General features: G+C 43.5%; 1 protein-coding gene across 1 annotated transcript in view; it reads left to right on the forward strand.

Moving 5' to 3' along the window:
- Positions 1-17,260, forward strand: part of LOC126187449 (probable cytochrome P450 301a1, mitochondrial) — a 196,356-nt gene that overhangs the window by 135,106 nt on the left and 43,990 nt on the right. Inside the window, exon 9 of the mRNA XM_049928534.1 lies at positions 6,394-6,566. Within this exon, the coding sequence (XP_049784491.1) occupies positions 6,394-6,566 (173 nt within the window). The remainder of the gene's footprint in view (positions 1-6,393; positions 6,567-17,260) is intronic.

Below are 17,260 nucleotides of genomic sequence, written 5' to 3' on the forward strand. Positions count from 1 at the left end.
GTCCTAGGTTCGAATCCTACCTCGGGCATGGATGTGTGTGCTGTCCTTAGGTTAGTTAGGTTTAAGTAGTTCTAAGTCTAGTGGACTGATGACCTCAGATGTTAAGTCCCGTAGTGCTTACAGCCATTTGAACCATTTGAATCTGCACCTCGAAGCGTCGACGTGCAAAGTAGTTCCGGGTACCTTACCAGATTGCATGTCTAAGGAATTTCCGAAATCGTGACAGGCATACGTTTCCAGGAAAACTCTATGCGTTTCTTCATTTACTTGTCGATGATTATAAATATGTTTGTTCTAATAATTAAACTTAATTAAAAACAGTAAGTAGTCAAATAGCATGAAATTCAGTAAAAGTTATGCATGTGCACATGGTTTTTCTAAATTATATTACCTATCAAATGTCATATAAATTAAAAAATATGACCAGTGATGAAAACAATGCAGATTAATATTTAAGTTAAAGTGGGGGTCCAACTGCCGCTTCATATTCGTTTGTCTTATGAAACTGGAACGCTAACCACTTGACCACCAAGAACTCTTATATCTGTCACCTACGCACAGACACATCAGTTACATAATAGACGCGTGAAACTTCTTTTGCGAATTTTTCAGAATTGCCACAGTAGTGGCCGGCCGGAGTGGCCGTGCGGTTCTAGGCGCTACAGTCTGAAACCGCGCGACTACTTCGGTCGCAGGTTCGAATCCTGCCTCGGGCATGGATGTGTGTGATGTCCTTAGGTTAGTTAGTTTTGAGTAGTTCAAAGTTCTAGAGGACTGATGACCACAGCATTTAAGTCCCATAGTGCTCAGAGCCATTTGAACCTTTTTTTTTTTTTTTTTTTTGCCAGAGTAGTGCACATTACTACTTGCACAGTAAGTTGTTTAAATGGCATACTGAAGGTGTATAAAGTCTGCAGTAAATCTATGACCCCTACGCTGTGGTCTCCCCTTGTCATATGGGGGTTGGATTGGGTTGTTTGGGGAAGAGACCAAACAGCAAGGTCATCGGTCTCATTTTGGAAGGACGGGGAAAGAAGTCGGCCTGCCCTTTCGAAGGAACCATCTCGGCATTTGTCTGGAGTGATCTAGGGAAATCACGGAAACCTAAATCAAGATGGCTGGATTAAACCGTCGTCCTCCCAAATGCGAACCCTGGCTAAATAGATTGCGCGCCTTCCCAGTTCTACACATGGACATCACGCTCACCAACAGACCGTGCTTGTGTCAGACTAGTAGTAGTTCTTCTCTAGGTGACACTGCTATCTCATGGACGTGTGTAAATCGTCTGTCATAATGTTCTGACCGATCAGTGTATAAATATAAATTTAGATTTCTTAGGAATGATATAAATAGGTAATTCTGGACAGCCAAGGTGAAATGGCTACAGGCAAGGTGTGAAGAAATTGATAAAGAAATGGTAATTGCGTGCGACTGACTCAGCATATAGAAAAGCCAAGCAGCCTTTGGTGAGATTAAAAGAGTGCAAGGGGAATTCTAAAGTTAAACGTAGAAACGAGAGCAGATAGTGGGAAGAAAACAGTGAAGGCCTCTACGATTTGGAGGACTTGTCTGATGACGTGTTAGGAGAAGAAACTGTAGTCGATAGCGATGACATAGACGATCCTGTATGTGAGTCAAAATTTAAAACTGCTCAAATAAGGCAGAAGACAGAATTCGTGGACTTCATGTCTCCTCGTGGCTGACAAATGGGAGCGCATCATGATACCGGAAACCCAAGGCCAAATGTGTTAAGTGTTTGAGTACCTACTGACCATGGTATCCGATGAACACGCACTGTACTGAGATGGACTGGGACAGGATGGAAATAATTTGGTGTTGCATTATCTTGTCAAAAACAATGTCAAGCATGACATGAAAAAGCCATAAACACCTGCGTTACCACGTCGAGAATGTATAGTCCGCTGCACCGATTACACAGTGGTGCGTGCTCTGTGGCAGCCCATACGATGACGTCAGTCGCTGAGATAATATAACAACAAATAATGCTCTCAGAAAATGTTCGCTCTCCTTGGCTGTTCTACGCACGAATACGTTCATCGTGATGCTGGACGCCGAATCGCAATTCGCCGGAAAGAGTGACTCCTGTGCCCAGTGTTGTCATTTAGTAGCCCACTGTCGATGTGCCCATCTCCGCTGCATCGTCAAGCGAAACCACAAAAGTGCCACTATGATTTTGAAACATACACTGCAGTGACAAAAGTCTTGCATAGCGATATGCATGTACACATACGACAGTAGTACCGCATACACAACGTATAAAAATGCAGTGCATTGGTGGAGCAGTACTCAGGTGGTTCATGTCGAAAGGTTTCTGCCGTGATTATGGTCGTAAGACGGGAATTAACAGACTCTAAATGCGGAATGGTAGGTGTAGCTAGACACGTGAGACATTCCACTTCTGAAATCCTTAGAGAATTCAATATTCCGAGATCTGCGGTGTCAAAAAGAGTGCCTCGAATACCATTTTCAGACATTCCCTCTCACCACGGACAACACAGTGACCGACAGCCTTCACTTAATGACGGAGATCAGCGGCGTCTGCGTAGTGTTGTCAGTGCTAACAGACAAGCATCGGTGCCTGAAATAGCCTCAGAAATCAATGTGGGACGTACGACGAACAGATCCCTTAGGACAGTGCGGCGAAATCTGGCGTTAATGGGCTATGGCCTTAGACGACCGACGCGAGTGCCTTTGCTAACAGCACAAGAACTGCAGCGCCTCTTTTTTACTCGTGACCATATCGGTTGGACCCTAGACTACTAGAAAACCGTATCCTGTTCAGATGAGTCCCAATGTCAGTTGGTAAGAGCTAAAGGAGGATTCGAGGGTGGTGCAGAAAGCACGAAGCCATGGACGTAAGTTTCAACAACGCACTGTACAAGCTGGTTATGGCTCCATAACGGCATGGACTGTGTTTACATGGAATGGACTGGATCCTCTAGCCAAACCGAACACATTATTGACCGGAAAAGGTTATGTTCGGCTACTTGGAGACCCATTCAGCGATGGAATTTTTGGGACGACACTGCACCATGCCACCGGGCCACAATTGTTCGCGATTGGTTTGAAGAACATTTTGGACACTTAAAGCAAATTATTTGGCCATCCAGATCGCCCTACATGTAGCCCACTGAACATTTATGAGGCGTAATCGAAAGGTCAGTTCGCGCATAAAATCCTGCACCGGCAACACATTCGCAATTATGGACACCTATGGAGGCAGGATGCCTCTATATTTCTGGAGGGAACTTCAAGGAGTTTTCCAGTCCATGCCACGCCGAGCTACTGCACTACACCGGGCAAAAGGAGGTCCTACACGATTTTAGGAGGTATCCCATGACTTCTGTTACCGCAGTGTATATCGCTTACACTAAGCTTCTCTGCGTCTTTGTGAGTACTGCTGCGTAGTATGGGATACTGGTATTACCACACGAGACAGAATTGACAGAAGGCATTTCAGAAGTTCAGAAAAAGGGTGGCTCGTTTTGTATTATCGCGGAATAAGGGAGAAACTGTCTCAGCTATGATACGCGATTTGAGGCGCCAGTCATTAATACAAAAACATTTTTCACTGCTGCGAGATCTTTTCACGAAGTTACAATCAGCAACTATCTCCTCCGAATGTGACGATATTTTGTTGATTCCTACTTGACTAAATTAAGAGACATTAGAATTTTTTTTCTTTATTGATTTTCAATTCCCCCCAAAGGGGGCGGGCTGGCAGCAGCTTAGTACGCTGCTCTACAGCCTACAGACTTTTTTTTTAAAAAAAAAGGAAGAAGAAAGAAACAAGGAAAAACAGGCGATAAAATGGTGACTTAAAGTGTAAAATGGCGTAAAAATGCGGAAAGTTAAAACAGAAAGCAAAAGGGGTTGGCAATGTTGATAAAATACACAGGAATCAGACAAGTAACATAGTAGACACACAATTAAAAAAACATGGCGACAGTCTGGTTTCTGTTCGCAAGAGATAAAAAATCACACCCAGCGACAGTATGATGGCTGTTCGCTACACTTCCCAAAAGACACAACACGGAACATTCACTGGAAAAACACACACTGTAAAACACTGCACGAAAATGGCGGCACAAATATGGCACTCCCGAGCCAAAGGCAGATGGGGGGGGGGGGGACCTGGAGGAGGGGGAAAAACAAGGAGGGAGGAGAGGAAGAAACGAAAAGGGGGGCAGAGATTAGAACTAAAACAGATAGATTTAAGTGTTAATTTTCACCACATACTATTCGAGAGTGGAACAATCGAGGAATAGAAATTGGTAATATGAACAGCCTTTCAAACGCATAAGTGTGAATTGCAAAGCAGACATGTAGATTTAGATGTTGATGTAGGTATAGATGTAGATGTTCGCCGTTCTTACAGCCTGTGGCGCTACAGACACGGTTGCACCGTCGTTTTGTCACAACACTGCGGCGCTGCGACTTTAATCGCCAGCAGTTTGTAGACAATGGTAGTAGCTAACAGTCGCAGCATGAATTAGATTTGTTATGTGGGACATCCGCAACCGAGCGGTATGATTAATTAAGTTTCAGTTGTACTAAAGATTTATTCAACGGGTTTCGGGATGTTAAAATCCCACCTTCAGGTGTATAAAAGTTTAAGATACGAAGGAGAGGAGAGAAAAATCAGAAGAGCAGACAATGAAACAAGGCGGTCCACTTTTTGTATTTCGTCACGTGTAGTAGGAGGTCAGGCCGCTCAGTGAAATGCCTCCAAATCACTGCAGCTTGAGCGGAACTAGAAAAAAAGAGGAGAAATACTAACAATCAACCTGAACTAAACATGTACCGTCCGGGCGGGTAGGAGAAAGGAGAAGAAACAGAAAACACTGTACTTAACGTCGTCCACCGTTGGACAGCCGCACAATGTGAATGCCAACCACGACTGAGTCGGGGGGACACGACGCAAGTCTGGATGTGCGGTGCGTCTCAGGCGCCAGTGGTGTACAAGCAAGTAAACTGACGTCGTTATTAGCGAAGATGAGGAAAATCGGGACGGACTGGTCCAAACGCTTACAATACTGTATTTGAAAGAATAACAGAATATAAGCGAGTTGTGGCAGGCCGTTAGGGTAAATAATCCTCAGACCTGTAACAATACATGACGTTTTGGCAACAAGGCAGTGGTACAGAGGCACAATTAATAAACAAGGGATAAGAAACAGGAAAAACAGTCTTAACAATTATTATCAGAATTTGTATAATGTAGTCCGTTAAGGGTTTTCATCTTCTTTTGTCAATTAGCTGTTCACGTAGCTATAATCGCTTTTTAGATCTTTAATGTTCTTTTATTCTACTTTACGTCACTTGCGCACACACTGTATCATACATATGACGATTTACTTAGCATGGTCTGTGTTAACATTATTTTTCACCACTGTTTTCACAGTTACTTACCTCTTGTTCATTCGTTTTGCCGATGTACCATTGCCTTGTCACATGTAATTACATGTCACAGCTATCTAGCTTGAGGTCCTTCCACTGCTGAATTATATTCTATTGTCCTTTTAAATGAAGTATTGTAAGCACTTGGACGAATCAGTTCAGACTTATAACGACTTTAGTTTTCTTGCTTGTACATGGTTGGTGGCTGCGCTGCACAACGCATCTGGATCGCTGGTGTACCGGCAACGGTGACCGAACGGTTCTAGGCGCTCAGTCCGGAACCGCGCGACTGCTACGGTCGCAGGTTCCAATCCTGCCTCGGGCATGGATGTGTGTGATGTCCTTAGGTTAGTTAGGTTTAAGTAGTTCTAAGTTCTAGGGGACTGATGACCACAGATGTTAAGTCCCATAGTGCTCAGAGCCATTTGAACGATTTGAACCATTTGATCTCTGCTGTGGCTCTCCACTCAGTCGTGGTTGGCGTTCGTACCGTGCAGCAACCCTACGACGGATAGTGTGAGCACACTGTTGGGTTTAGGTTTCTTTCTCTTTTGTCCTACTCGTCCGCACGTCACATTTTTATGTTCATTCGATTATTAGCCCCTCTCCTGTTTTTTCCCTAATTCCGCCTAAGATGCAGTGATTTGGAGTCCTTGTACTGAATGGCCCAACCGCAAATTACGCATGACCAAATACTACAAGAGAGTCGCCTTGTTTCATTAGTCTCGTCTTCTGGTTCTTTAGATACGTTGTATTATATTTCTTCCCTCTTTTTCTTTTTATGTCACAGTTTTGTACACCTGAAGAGGGTATGTCGGCAACCTGAAAGCGGTCGTGGATGGAATAAATCATTAGTACTCCCACAACTGAAGGGGGTCTATCTAAATTAATTAGTCTCTATATGGTTTAGCGAGCAGTAATTTCCTCCGCTAGTGTTTGGTCTGGAGCTCTCACGTCTTGATACTCTTCCAGACTTCCAACGCGGCGGCGGCCTGCCTGTACTACCTGTCCAAGAACCCCGAGGCCCAGCAGCGGCTGTTTGAGGAGGTGCACGGCCAGCTGCCAGAGTCGCAGAGTCAGCCGCTGACGGCCAGCAAGCTGGAGGAGTGCCGCTACCTCAGGGCGTGCTTCAGGGAAGCCATGAGGTGCGTGACCAGCATTAGTGTGCTCACCACAAAAAGCTGTGTACAGCTGACACTATCACTGGAAAGATGCAATCTGCCGCTGTATCTTCAAGTGAACGTGCCGAGTGGCATCACCATTGCTAACCAGTCAGCCTAAATACAGAACTACTGATTACATCAGTAATTCTATGCGGGTCACATTTCCTAGATTTCAGTTATTATAACGAGACAAACGTAACTTTGGCAAGTGGACTATTAAGTTGGAACTCTTCAAATGATTTTATTACGAGGCATTCGACTATTGTGGAGTTGCACGGTTAGCATGACAGTTCTGTCGTGTTACGAGCGTCAAATTCAAAATTTCTCACCTAACTTTTGGAGCATAAAGTACCACAAAAAAACGGCCTCGAAAATGACCAGGAATTCTAGAAATTAGATGTGAAAGTAACTTTGAGTTTGTCCCAAGGGATTGTTATAGGACCATTACCTTTCATACTATATATATACAGAGGGGTCCAAAAAAATGTACCCACGGTTTAAAAGTCCATAACTGGCAAACTAATTGACGGAGTTGTCTCATCTTTGGTAGTGTAATAGTTTGTAGTTCCGGCAATCGCCAGACAAGCGTTGTATTCGGCTGTTTTGTTTTGTCAGATGACAGTCGCCAGATAGTCAGTGTTTTGTTCTTAGTTGCACCTAGTTACTCGAGTAAACATGGCTGGCGCAAGCCTTACCTTCGATGAAAGGAAGTCAGTTTTAAAGCGGAATTTTAAGTACGAAAACATTAATGAGGTTCAACGGCAATGGTGAAATGAGTATCAAATAAAGTCACCGACACATTTAACGATTCCAGTCCACCTAACTCCCGTCGTGTGTTACAACAATTCACTCGCTCACCACAAGAAGTCTGTGAGACAGTGTGCCCGTGATACTGGAGTCAGTCGCTCAAGTGTTCGGCGAATTTTGAAGACAGCAAAGTGGAAGTGCTACATCCCACGATTGCTACACGCAATGAACGAGGACGACCCAGATCGTAGAATGGACTACTGCGAGTGGTTTATTAACATGGTGCGCAACGATGAAGAGTTTGCAGAGATGATTGTGTGGTCTGATGAGGCATAGATCAAACTCAATGGTACAGTAAATTGCCACAATTGCATCTACTGGGCAGCGGAAAATCCGAAAGTCCATGTAGACAAAGCCGTGAACTTGCCAAGAGTAAATGTGTAGTGTGGGTTGTTTTACCGTGGCTTGATTGGACCATTCTTCTTTGACGGCGCAGTTACCGGTGAGGTGTACCTTCAGAAGCTTCAGACTTCCATTTTACCTGCCATCCGAGACTTGCATGGAGACGGCAGAGTTTACTTTCAACAAGATGGTGCCCCAGTCCACTACCAAAATCGTGTTAGGGCGTATCTCGACGAAAATCTACCAGGAAGATGGATAGGTCGTAGAGGTGCTGTGGAGTATCCACCACGTTCCCCAGACCTAACTCCTCTGGATTTTTACCTGTGGGGAACACTAAAGGACGTCGTTTATCGACAGAAGCCACACACATTAGATGAACTTCGAGAACACATCGTACATTAATGTGCAAACATCCAACTGAACACGTTGCAGTCAGTAGTTCGTGCTGCAGTTCGGCGGTATCGTTTGTGTGTGGATGTTATTGGTGACCATTTCGAACACCTACAGTGATATCTTTAAGTTGGCCTTTAAGCTACACTTCACCAAAAATGAGACAACTCCGTCGATTAGTTTGCAAGTTATGGACTTTTAAACAGTGGATACATTTTTTGGAGCCCTCTGTATATATGATCTAGCCGATAGCGTCGCAAGTTTCAAAAGGTTTTTCGCGGGTAATAGTGTTGTGTAGACAGACGTGGCAACGCTAGAAAATTGTAGCTAAATGCAGGAAGACCTGCAGTGGACCAATGCAGGGAGTGGTAATTGATCCTCAACATAAATTTACCTTTTGTGAAGACATAGAAAGAGGCTTTGTTGCATGAATACACGATAGAACAATGTAAGAGTATCTGCACAGAGCCATTTCAAATAGGATAACCACATAAAATTAGTCGCATTAAGGTAGATTCCACACTGCTCCATTGGAAGAATCCTCAGGAAATGCAGTACATCCAAATAAGAAGTAGCTTACAAAACACTCGTTCGACCAATACTGGAATATTGTTCGTAGTCAGCATGGGATCTGTACCAAAAATAAAGAAGATCGAAAGAAGTGCAACATGTTTCGTTCCAGGTTCATTTTGTAAGTGCGAAAACGTCACAGAGAGCTACATTCTATGCCAACTATAGTGGCTGACACTGCAAGACAGGCGTTCTGCGCCACGGTATTGTCTACTGTTTACGTTCCGAGAACGGGACGTTCCTAGAAGAGTAAACAAATATATTGCTTCCTTCTACGTGTATCCTGCGAAAAGACCATGAAGATAAATTCGGAGAGATTCGAGCACTCACGGAGGCTTATCCGGAATCGTTCTTCCCACGAACCACACGCGACTGGATTAGGAAAAGGGGGAACTAACACTGGTGCACAACATACCCTCCACCACTCATCGTAAAGTAGCTTGCGGGAGATAGATGTAGCTGCTAGCCAACCTGCATAGTCTTCCGGTCTGGTCAGATCTAGAAAGCATTCCACCGAAGTAGACTCTCATTCACATGCTGTGTGGACCTGTTGTCGACAACAAATCATACATCGGAGTCCACTGGCAGAGACGACAAACCACAGGAAGTTGAGGAAGGCAAGCCAGACGGAGTAAATCCCTCCTTCTACCAAGAAAAAACTAACAAAGACTGAGCTCCACATCATAGCCGAAAACGGCTGAAGGAAACACACTTTAATATAGTTATTATACGCAACTTGTATTCACAATCGTAATTCTAAGCTGAACACGGGTAATGAAGAGAGCACACTTGGTTTTTTTCGCATATTGTGTAAATTGTGATGTCAAAGTTGTGGGAGTTTGTTACTCTTACATTTCTTACATCAGTTACGTGACACAAGTATTTTTAAAATTTCGGACGAAAATTTTAGCATGGTGTTTTTCTTCTAACTGCAATTTCTTGGAAGTTGTAACGAAACCGGTTGTTAAGATATTAAACTGCTGAATTTTGACCTTGAATTTGCCTAGATGTTTAAAGCAGAACTACGATTAAGTTACATTTAGTCACATTGAATCCGGAAAGAATTCGTTTCGATACCATACTGACTGTGAAAGTCTCATTCCCAATTCGCCCGCATCTCGTGGTCGTGCGGTAGCGTTCTCGCTTCCCACGCCCGGGTTCCCGGGTTCGATTCCCGGCGGGGTCAGGGATTTTCTCTGCCTCGTGATGGCTGGGTGTTGTGTGCTGTCCTTAGGTTAGTTAGGTTTAAGTAATTCTAAGTTCTAGGGGACTTATGACCACAGCAGTTGAGTCCCATAGTGCTCAGAGCCATTCCATTCCCAATTAGTGAACAAAACCCCACTATATATAAATTACGAAAATCCCTTGAATCCACACAAGTGACAGAAATGCACGAGGGTGTACTCAAAAGTGACGCCGCCGAATTTTTAATACGAAAACTTTTAAAGCTTTTTCAAATAAAAGCATTATTAACATTCGACATCTTCATGCTTAATTTCTCCACATTTATTTCTCAACACAGTCACCCCGGGGGCGTGCACATTTTTCCCATCAAGAAACCAGTTCTTTGACACCGCCCCTGTATAATATTTGACTTTGTTGACGAAGCCACAACCTCACTTCTACTTCTACTGCTTCATCACTGTCAAAGTGAGATCCTAGAAGGTTTGCTTTAAGTTACGCAAACAGATGATAATCGGATGGGGCCATGCCGGGACTGTTTTAGAGGATGATCGATGACAGTTAACCGAAGGCATCCCATTGTTGCAGATGTAGTAGCTAGCGCTCATGTGTGGTCTGGCTCTGTCAGGCTGCAAAACACGGTGCTCCACGTCAGGTGGAATGCTTGGAATTCGAAGCTCGATTACAGCACGCTGTTTATTACGCACCGACATAGCTACATAACACGTCGCCATGTTACACGCTACGATTAAGAGCCCGCTAGCGGCAGAAGGCTGTAAATATGCAGGCATGAAGAATATAGACGTAGAATGTTTATAATGTTTGTTTTATTTACAAAACCTTAAGAATTTTCAAATGAAAAATTCGGACTCATTAATTTTCAGTATGTCCTTGTGCGTGGTGGGTCGTTATAAATAGAGGCAGCTGCTCATATTTGTCCAGCGTCTGTAGTAATTGTCGTATAGCAACGAAAGTCGGTAGATATTCTAACGCGTTAATGTAAAACCGATTTAAGGGCGGAAAAAAATAGTTCCAATTTTGGCCGCTCGGTGCAAATCTGGCGCCGTGATTGCAAGAAAGATGTGTATAAATGTTTCCGTATGTAATGTATTAGTAATTGTACATGGACAGAAAAGGTAAGCAAGTGCGAAAGGCATAATGCTGATTTTATTATTAACCGCCGCTTACACAGTTTGTACGATGTGACCACCGGAGACATCGACAAGATACTGCATACGTGAAACGACGTAATCAGCACCTACTCGTAGCAGTTCCGGTAGAATCTGTGCAACATATTCTTCTATACTGACTTCAGATCGTGTGCAGACCGAAAGTCTCCCTAGCAAGCACGTTCTTTTAGAAATTCCCAGGGCCAATAGTCACATGGATGCAAACAGTAACGTTGGAGACCAAGCATCCAAAAAGCCTCTGGAGGTAACACGCTCGTGGAGGGTTACATGAAGCAGATCTTCCATTTGGTGAGCGACATGAGGTGTTGCCCACCGTGCATGAAAACAGCGGTTGGCCGGCGGAAGTGGCCGTGCGGTTAAAGGCGCTGCAGTCTGGAACCGCAAGACCGCTACGGTCGCAGGTTCGAATCCTGCCTCGGGCATGGATGTTTGTGATGTCCTTAGGTTAGTTAGGTTTAACTAGTTCTAAGTTCTAGGGGACTAATGACCTCAGCAGTTGAGTCCCATAGTGCTCAGAGCCATTTGAACCATTTGAAAACAGCGGTTGCCATACGGCTGTGATCTTCGAAAACAGGAATCACATGCTGTACAGGGAGGTCTCGGTAACCTGCAGACGTCACGGTCCACCTGATAGGCCCCCTGAACATATTCCCTTCGAAGAAGAACAGACAGAGAATAAGAGTCCTTTGAATCTAACACCACACAGTGACATACAGTGAGAGCGGTGGCTCTTTGTGCACAACACACTGTTTAATAGTACCCCAAATTTGGTAGTTATGTGTCTTCACTGCACCCTGTAGCGTCAAATGTGCCTCTTCACTTCATAGAATGTTGCCCGCTCACATGTCATCAACTTCGATCCGTGCCAGAGATCGAAGAGCAAATTCAGAAAGTTGTTGTGTAATATCTCTTTATATTCGATGAATTATTTTGATACAATTCTACCCTAGAATGACGTTTACAAATTTTCTATCTTCATACTCGCAGAATCCATGCGAAAAGTAGTTCATACAACAGCTATGCCATGAGCGCATAAGTATTCTTTGTAGTACTCTCTCTGATGGTTGTTAGAAAAAAGAAAGGGGGCTTCCGAGATTGTCTACGTGCCGATTAGCCTGAGCTTGGTCTGGTAGAACTGTAATCTGATTGAGATTTATCACAGAAGACAACTGATACGAACTGTACGATTAAAAAGGAAATATATATATATATATATATATATATATATATATATATATATATATATATATATATATATTGCTCCTTCATAAAAAAGGTGTGTATGTGACATTTGAGAATTAATGATATTTATCGATATATTGCGTAGTTGTTAATCAGAAGGGACTTCCGAAAGACCGGATACGAACCTGCATTTAATACTCCAAGAGCTCCATTACTTCTTCGGAAGGTTAAACTTCATCAAAGCCAAATATCCGCTTGATCTGAGGTTTCCTGACTGATTATACAACGCTCCCAAAATTACGAGGTATTTTATTTGCACAGATTAGCAGACTGCCGCAAAGCACGAGCCTGCAGAGAAGAAGAATCATCGCCTGATTTCATTCTAACAAGTAAAATTTCAGAATCATTTTGGAGTGACTGAGCTATGACTGTGTTTCCTATCATGAATGATTGATTGCTCGAACGAATTGAGAGTTACATAATCACGTAGATAGGAGGAAAAATTACAGTTGCTGGTCATGAGGTTTCAACTGCTTCACCGTCTGTATCTTGTATGGGTACCAGTATAAAATACACCGTACTGTTGGTCATGGTATGGACAGCACTCGTGACACTGCACTAGCGCCACACAGGTAACGTGTAGCGTGGTCAGTAAAAGGAACAGCAACCTCGCCAATTACAATCTCTGGGATAGGGCGCCTTCCTCTTCCAGGTGCCACACCACTCTCACTCGTGTTTCTGAATTTCATTGTCATCTTCTTGAAACCATTTTGTGACATCAGGCTTCTCTTTAGACCCTTCAGTCGGCGATACTCTCTCAATGCAGCACTGTCATTGCTGCCGTTCACATAAAACACTTTCGCTTACAGCTCAAGGTCTCTCTTCTTGATAGCCATATTGGTCACTCACGTTATGGCATGTTACACAACAGCGTGGATTTCCAAACAGTTTACAGCTTGCGGCCACAGTTGGAACTAATGTTTTTCCAGCTTACAATGGTTCCACATTAAGAGATTAGCACGTGTACCAAGTTTCGCTGCCACATCATAACTATAGCCCACATTGGACCTCCGTGGCTATCTGCACTGTAATTATAACCACCCAGAATGTATATGTGTATGTATGTATGTATATATGTATGTGTGTACGTATGTTCCGCATCTCTTTCTTGATCACTTGACCGATTGCAATCAAATTTGGTACATATATCACTTACTGCCTACAAAGAATCGCTTTGGAGTTAAGAACCGCCTACCTGCTTAAGGAGTTGGAGTGCTGGGTGAGAAAGAAGTGTACTTCTACATCTCCATCTACATGGATACTTTGCGAATCACACTTCAATGCCTGTCAGATGTTTCATTGAGCCACCTTCCGATCAATTCTCTATTATCCCGCTCTCGAACAGCGCAAGACAAAAATTAACACCTATATCTTCCCGTGCGAGCTCTGGTTTCCCTTATTTTATTATGATTATCGTTTCTCCCTACGTAGGTCGGCGTCAACAAAATATTTTCGCATTGGGAGGAGAAAGTTTGTGAATGAAATGTCGTGAGAAGATTTCGTCACAGGACTTTTGTTTTAATGATGTCCACACCAAATCCTGTATCAGGCCCGTGACAATCTGTCCCTTTATTTCTCGATAATGCAAAACATGCTGCTCTTCTTTGAGTATTCTCAATGTACTCCGTTAACCCCACCTATTAAAGATCCAACACCGCCCCGCAGTACTACAAAAGAGAACGGAGAAGCGTAATGTATACCTTCTTTAGAATATCTGTTGCATCTCCTAAGAGTTCTTCCAATGAAACGTGGTCTTTGATTCGCCTTCCCCATAGCATTTTCTATGTGTTCTTTCGAACTAAGTTGTTTGTAGTTATAATTCTAGGTATTTAATTGAGTTTACGGCCTTTAAATTTGACTGATTTATCATGTAACCGAAGTTGAACAGTTTCCTTTTAGCACTCGTGTAGATGACCTCAAACTTTTCATTATCTGTGGTCAACTGCCAATTTTCTCAGTATGCAGATATCTTATCTAAATCGTTTTGCAATTTATTTTGATCTTCTGATGACTTTACTAGGTGATAAATAGCAGCATCATTTGCAAACAACCTAAGCAGGTTTCTCAGATTTTCCCCTAAATTGTTTATATAGGTAAGGAACAGCAGAGGACCTGAACACTATCTTGGAGTACCCCAGGAATCACTTCTCCTGTACTCAGTGACTTACCGTCAACTACTAGGAACTGTGACCTTTCTGACAGGAAATCACGAGTCCAGTCACATATTTGAGACGATATTCCGTAAGCAAGCTGTTTGATTACAAGCCCCTTGTGAGTTACGGTGTCAAAATATTTCTGGAAATCTAGAAATACGGAAACAATTTGAAATCCCTTGTCAGTAGCACTCAACACTTCGTGTGAGTAAAGAGCTAGTTGCATTTTACAGAAACGGTATTTTATAAATCCGTGTTGAGTGTGTGACAATAGACGGCTCTCTTCCAGGTAATTCATACTGTTCGAACACAATATATATTCACTAATCCTGCTACTTATCAATGATATTGATGTGGGCCCCCAATTTAGTGGTCAACTTTACGTACGACCAGAATCTCTTTGGATTTTCCGTGAAGTTTCGATAGAGAACTTCGTTGTGTAAACTATTATAAGCGTCTCGCATTGAAGTCCGCGCTAAATTTCGACCTTTTGTAAATGATCGCGATTCTTGGGGATTTTGCGTTCGCTTACATTTGGCATGTTCGTTTCATTGTTTCTGCATCAGTGTTCTGACCTTTTTTTTTTCTTTGTACAACGGGGGATCAGATCCATTGTTTGCTAATTTATTGGCTATAAACTTCTAAATTGGTGTCGATATTATTTCTTTTAATTCAAGCCACATCTGTTTAATTTGGAAGGAGTGCAGATTGTCTCTCAGGAAGGCGGCAAGCGAATTTTTATCTGCATTTCTGAATAGATATATTTTTGGTTTCTTTTTGTAGGATTTGGGAGTAACGGTATTGAGTCGGCCCTCCACTCAACTCTGTACCAGAGGTCCGGAATCTATTCTGTTCACTATGCTGTAAATAGTGTGCTCTGGTTTTGTCTCGTAATCAAGACTGGCAGCCTTTACCACTTCTGATAGCCGCTCTAAACCAGAGAGAATATCTTCCCATCCAATTGACACACGACACTGGTACCGACGTAAGCAGCCATCTGCAAGTTGGCTGCACCTTGTTCTCTTCAGGACATCCGAAAGAACCCGTTCCATGTCCGGAGTAACTCCAGTATAGCTCAGAACACGCATATGCCAGACTTGATTCATCTGGTACTTGAGAATGAGAGTACTGAGTGACTTTTAACAAAATTTACACAGAATTTCAAACCTTCACGAAACTTTTTCTCTTTGACAGCCCTCACAAAATGATGAAAGGAAAAAATTGTATGGCTTACTACGTTTCCACTTTTTATGCAGTAAAATTGCCACATCAGGCATGACGTTTTAATTTATTAATTCTCTGGCATCGGGCGCCACGAAGGGTGAACTCCCGTCAAAGGAGATGGACTTGTTAGCCATTAGGGGCACCGCGGCAGCCCTGCGCTGGGTAGGGCGGCCATAGCGTTCCACGCGGCCGGTATGCAGGGTGAAAAGTATTTAAACCAACAAACTGTGGGAGGTTGTAGGGGACATCAAAACATATATTTTCCCTAGTGTCACCTATGAGTAGTATTTAAACCGGTAGAGGAAGATTTCTCTGGCGGCAAATTAATTAAACCAACAAACACTTTTCAAATTTTTTATGTCCAAGAGACAGCACATTATCACCACCCAATTTCAATTACAGTAGATTTTCAAAAATTACTTATTTTTCCCTAATGTCATTTTTTCGTATGAGGATTACTTACACCGGTGGAGGCCGTGTTACGCCCTTCAGTTGATAGAAGGCGTATTACGCTCTTCAGTTGTAGGCAACTGCTGTCCATCAGTGTAGTAGTGTATTGTCTCTGTTTATTAATGGAGCGATACACCTGGAGTGAGTACACTGATATGGTTGGTGCGTGCTACGTAGCGCACCACAACGGACGAGCTCCACAGCGACTTTATCAACAACAATATCCTAATCGCCGTATCCCGCATAATACGACCTTTGCTGCTGTGTACCAACTTCTGCGTGAGACCGGTTCATTTAGCAGATTACCTGGACAGGGACGCCGTTGCACGGTGAGAACGCTGCAATTTGAGGAAGCTGTCTTGCAGCATGTGGGGCGGGATCCTTCAGTCATTGACATGTAAACAAAGGTTACACCGTCGGATCATGTTCTGTCTGCCACGGGCAAAAACCCCAGGAGTATCTTGATCTATTCCTGCTGCTGCTACTATCCGGCCAAACAGATCCTCTTCTGATGCAACAGGAGTTGCGTAAACAAGGTTGTGCATCTCTCCCCACACAAAAAAATCTAGAGGGGACACATCTGGGGATCGAGCAGGCCATGGTACAGGACCACCTCTGCCAATCCACGTTTCTGGGAACCGTCGGTCCAGGAATCGACGCACACGACGACTGAAATGTGCCGGCGCCCCGTCATGTTGGAACCACATGCGTTGTCTTGTAGGGAGCGGGACGTCTTAACAGCAATTCTGGCAATGCTCTGGCGAGAAAATTGTAATAGTGCCTGCCATTTAATGGCCTAGGTAGCAGATACGGCCCAATTAAACAGTCCCCAACAACACCGACCCACACATTAACGAAGAACCGCCCTTGATGAGCACTAGTAACTGTGGCATGTGGGTTATCATCACTCCAAACATGTGAATTGTGCGTGTTGAAGACTCCATCACGCCCGAACGTTGTTTCATCGGTAAACAACACAGCGGATGGAAATGTAGGATGCATTTCACACTGTTCCAGGTACCACTGCGAAAATGTGCTCTGGGTGGATAAGCAACTGGGATCAGGTTGTGGACACGCTGTAAGTGGAATGGAAGTAACAACTGCTCTCGAAGGACTGTTCTTATAT

This window comes from Schistocerca cancellata, chromosome 5, assembly GCF_023864275.1.
Source record: "Schistocerca cancellata isolate TAMUIC-IGC-003103 chromosome 5, iqSchCanc2.1, whole genome shotgun sequence".
NCBI lineage: Eukaryota > Metazoa > Arthropoda > Insecta > Orthoptera > Acrididae > Schistocerca > Schistocerca cancellata.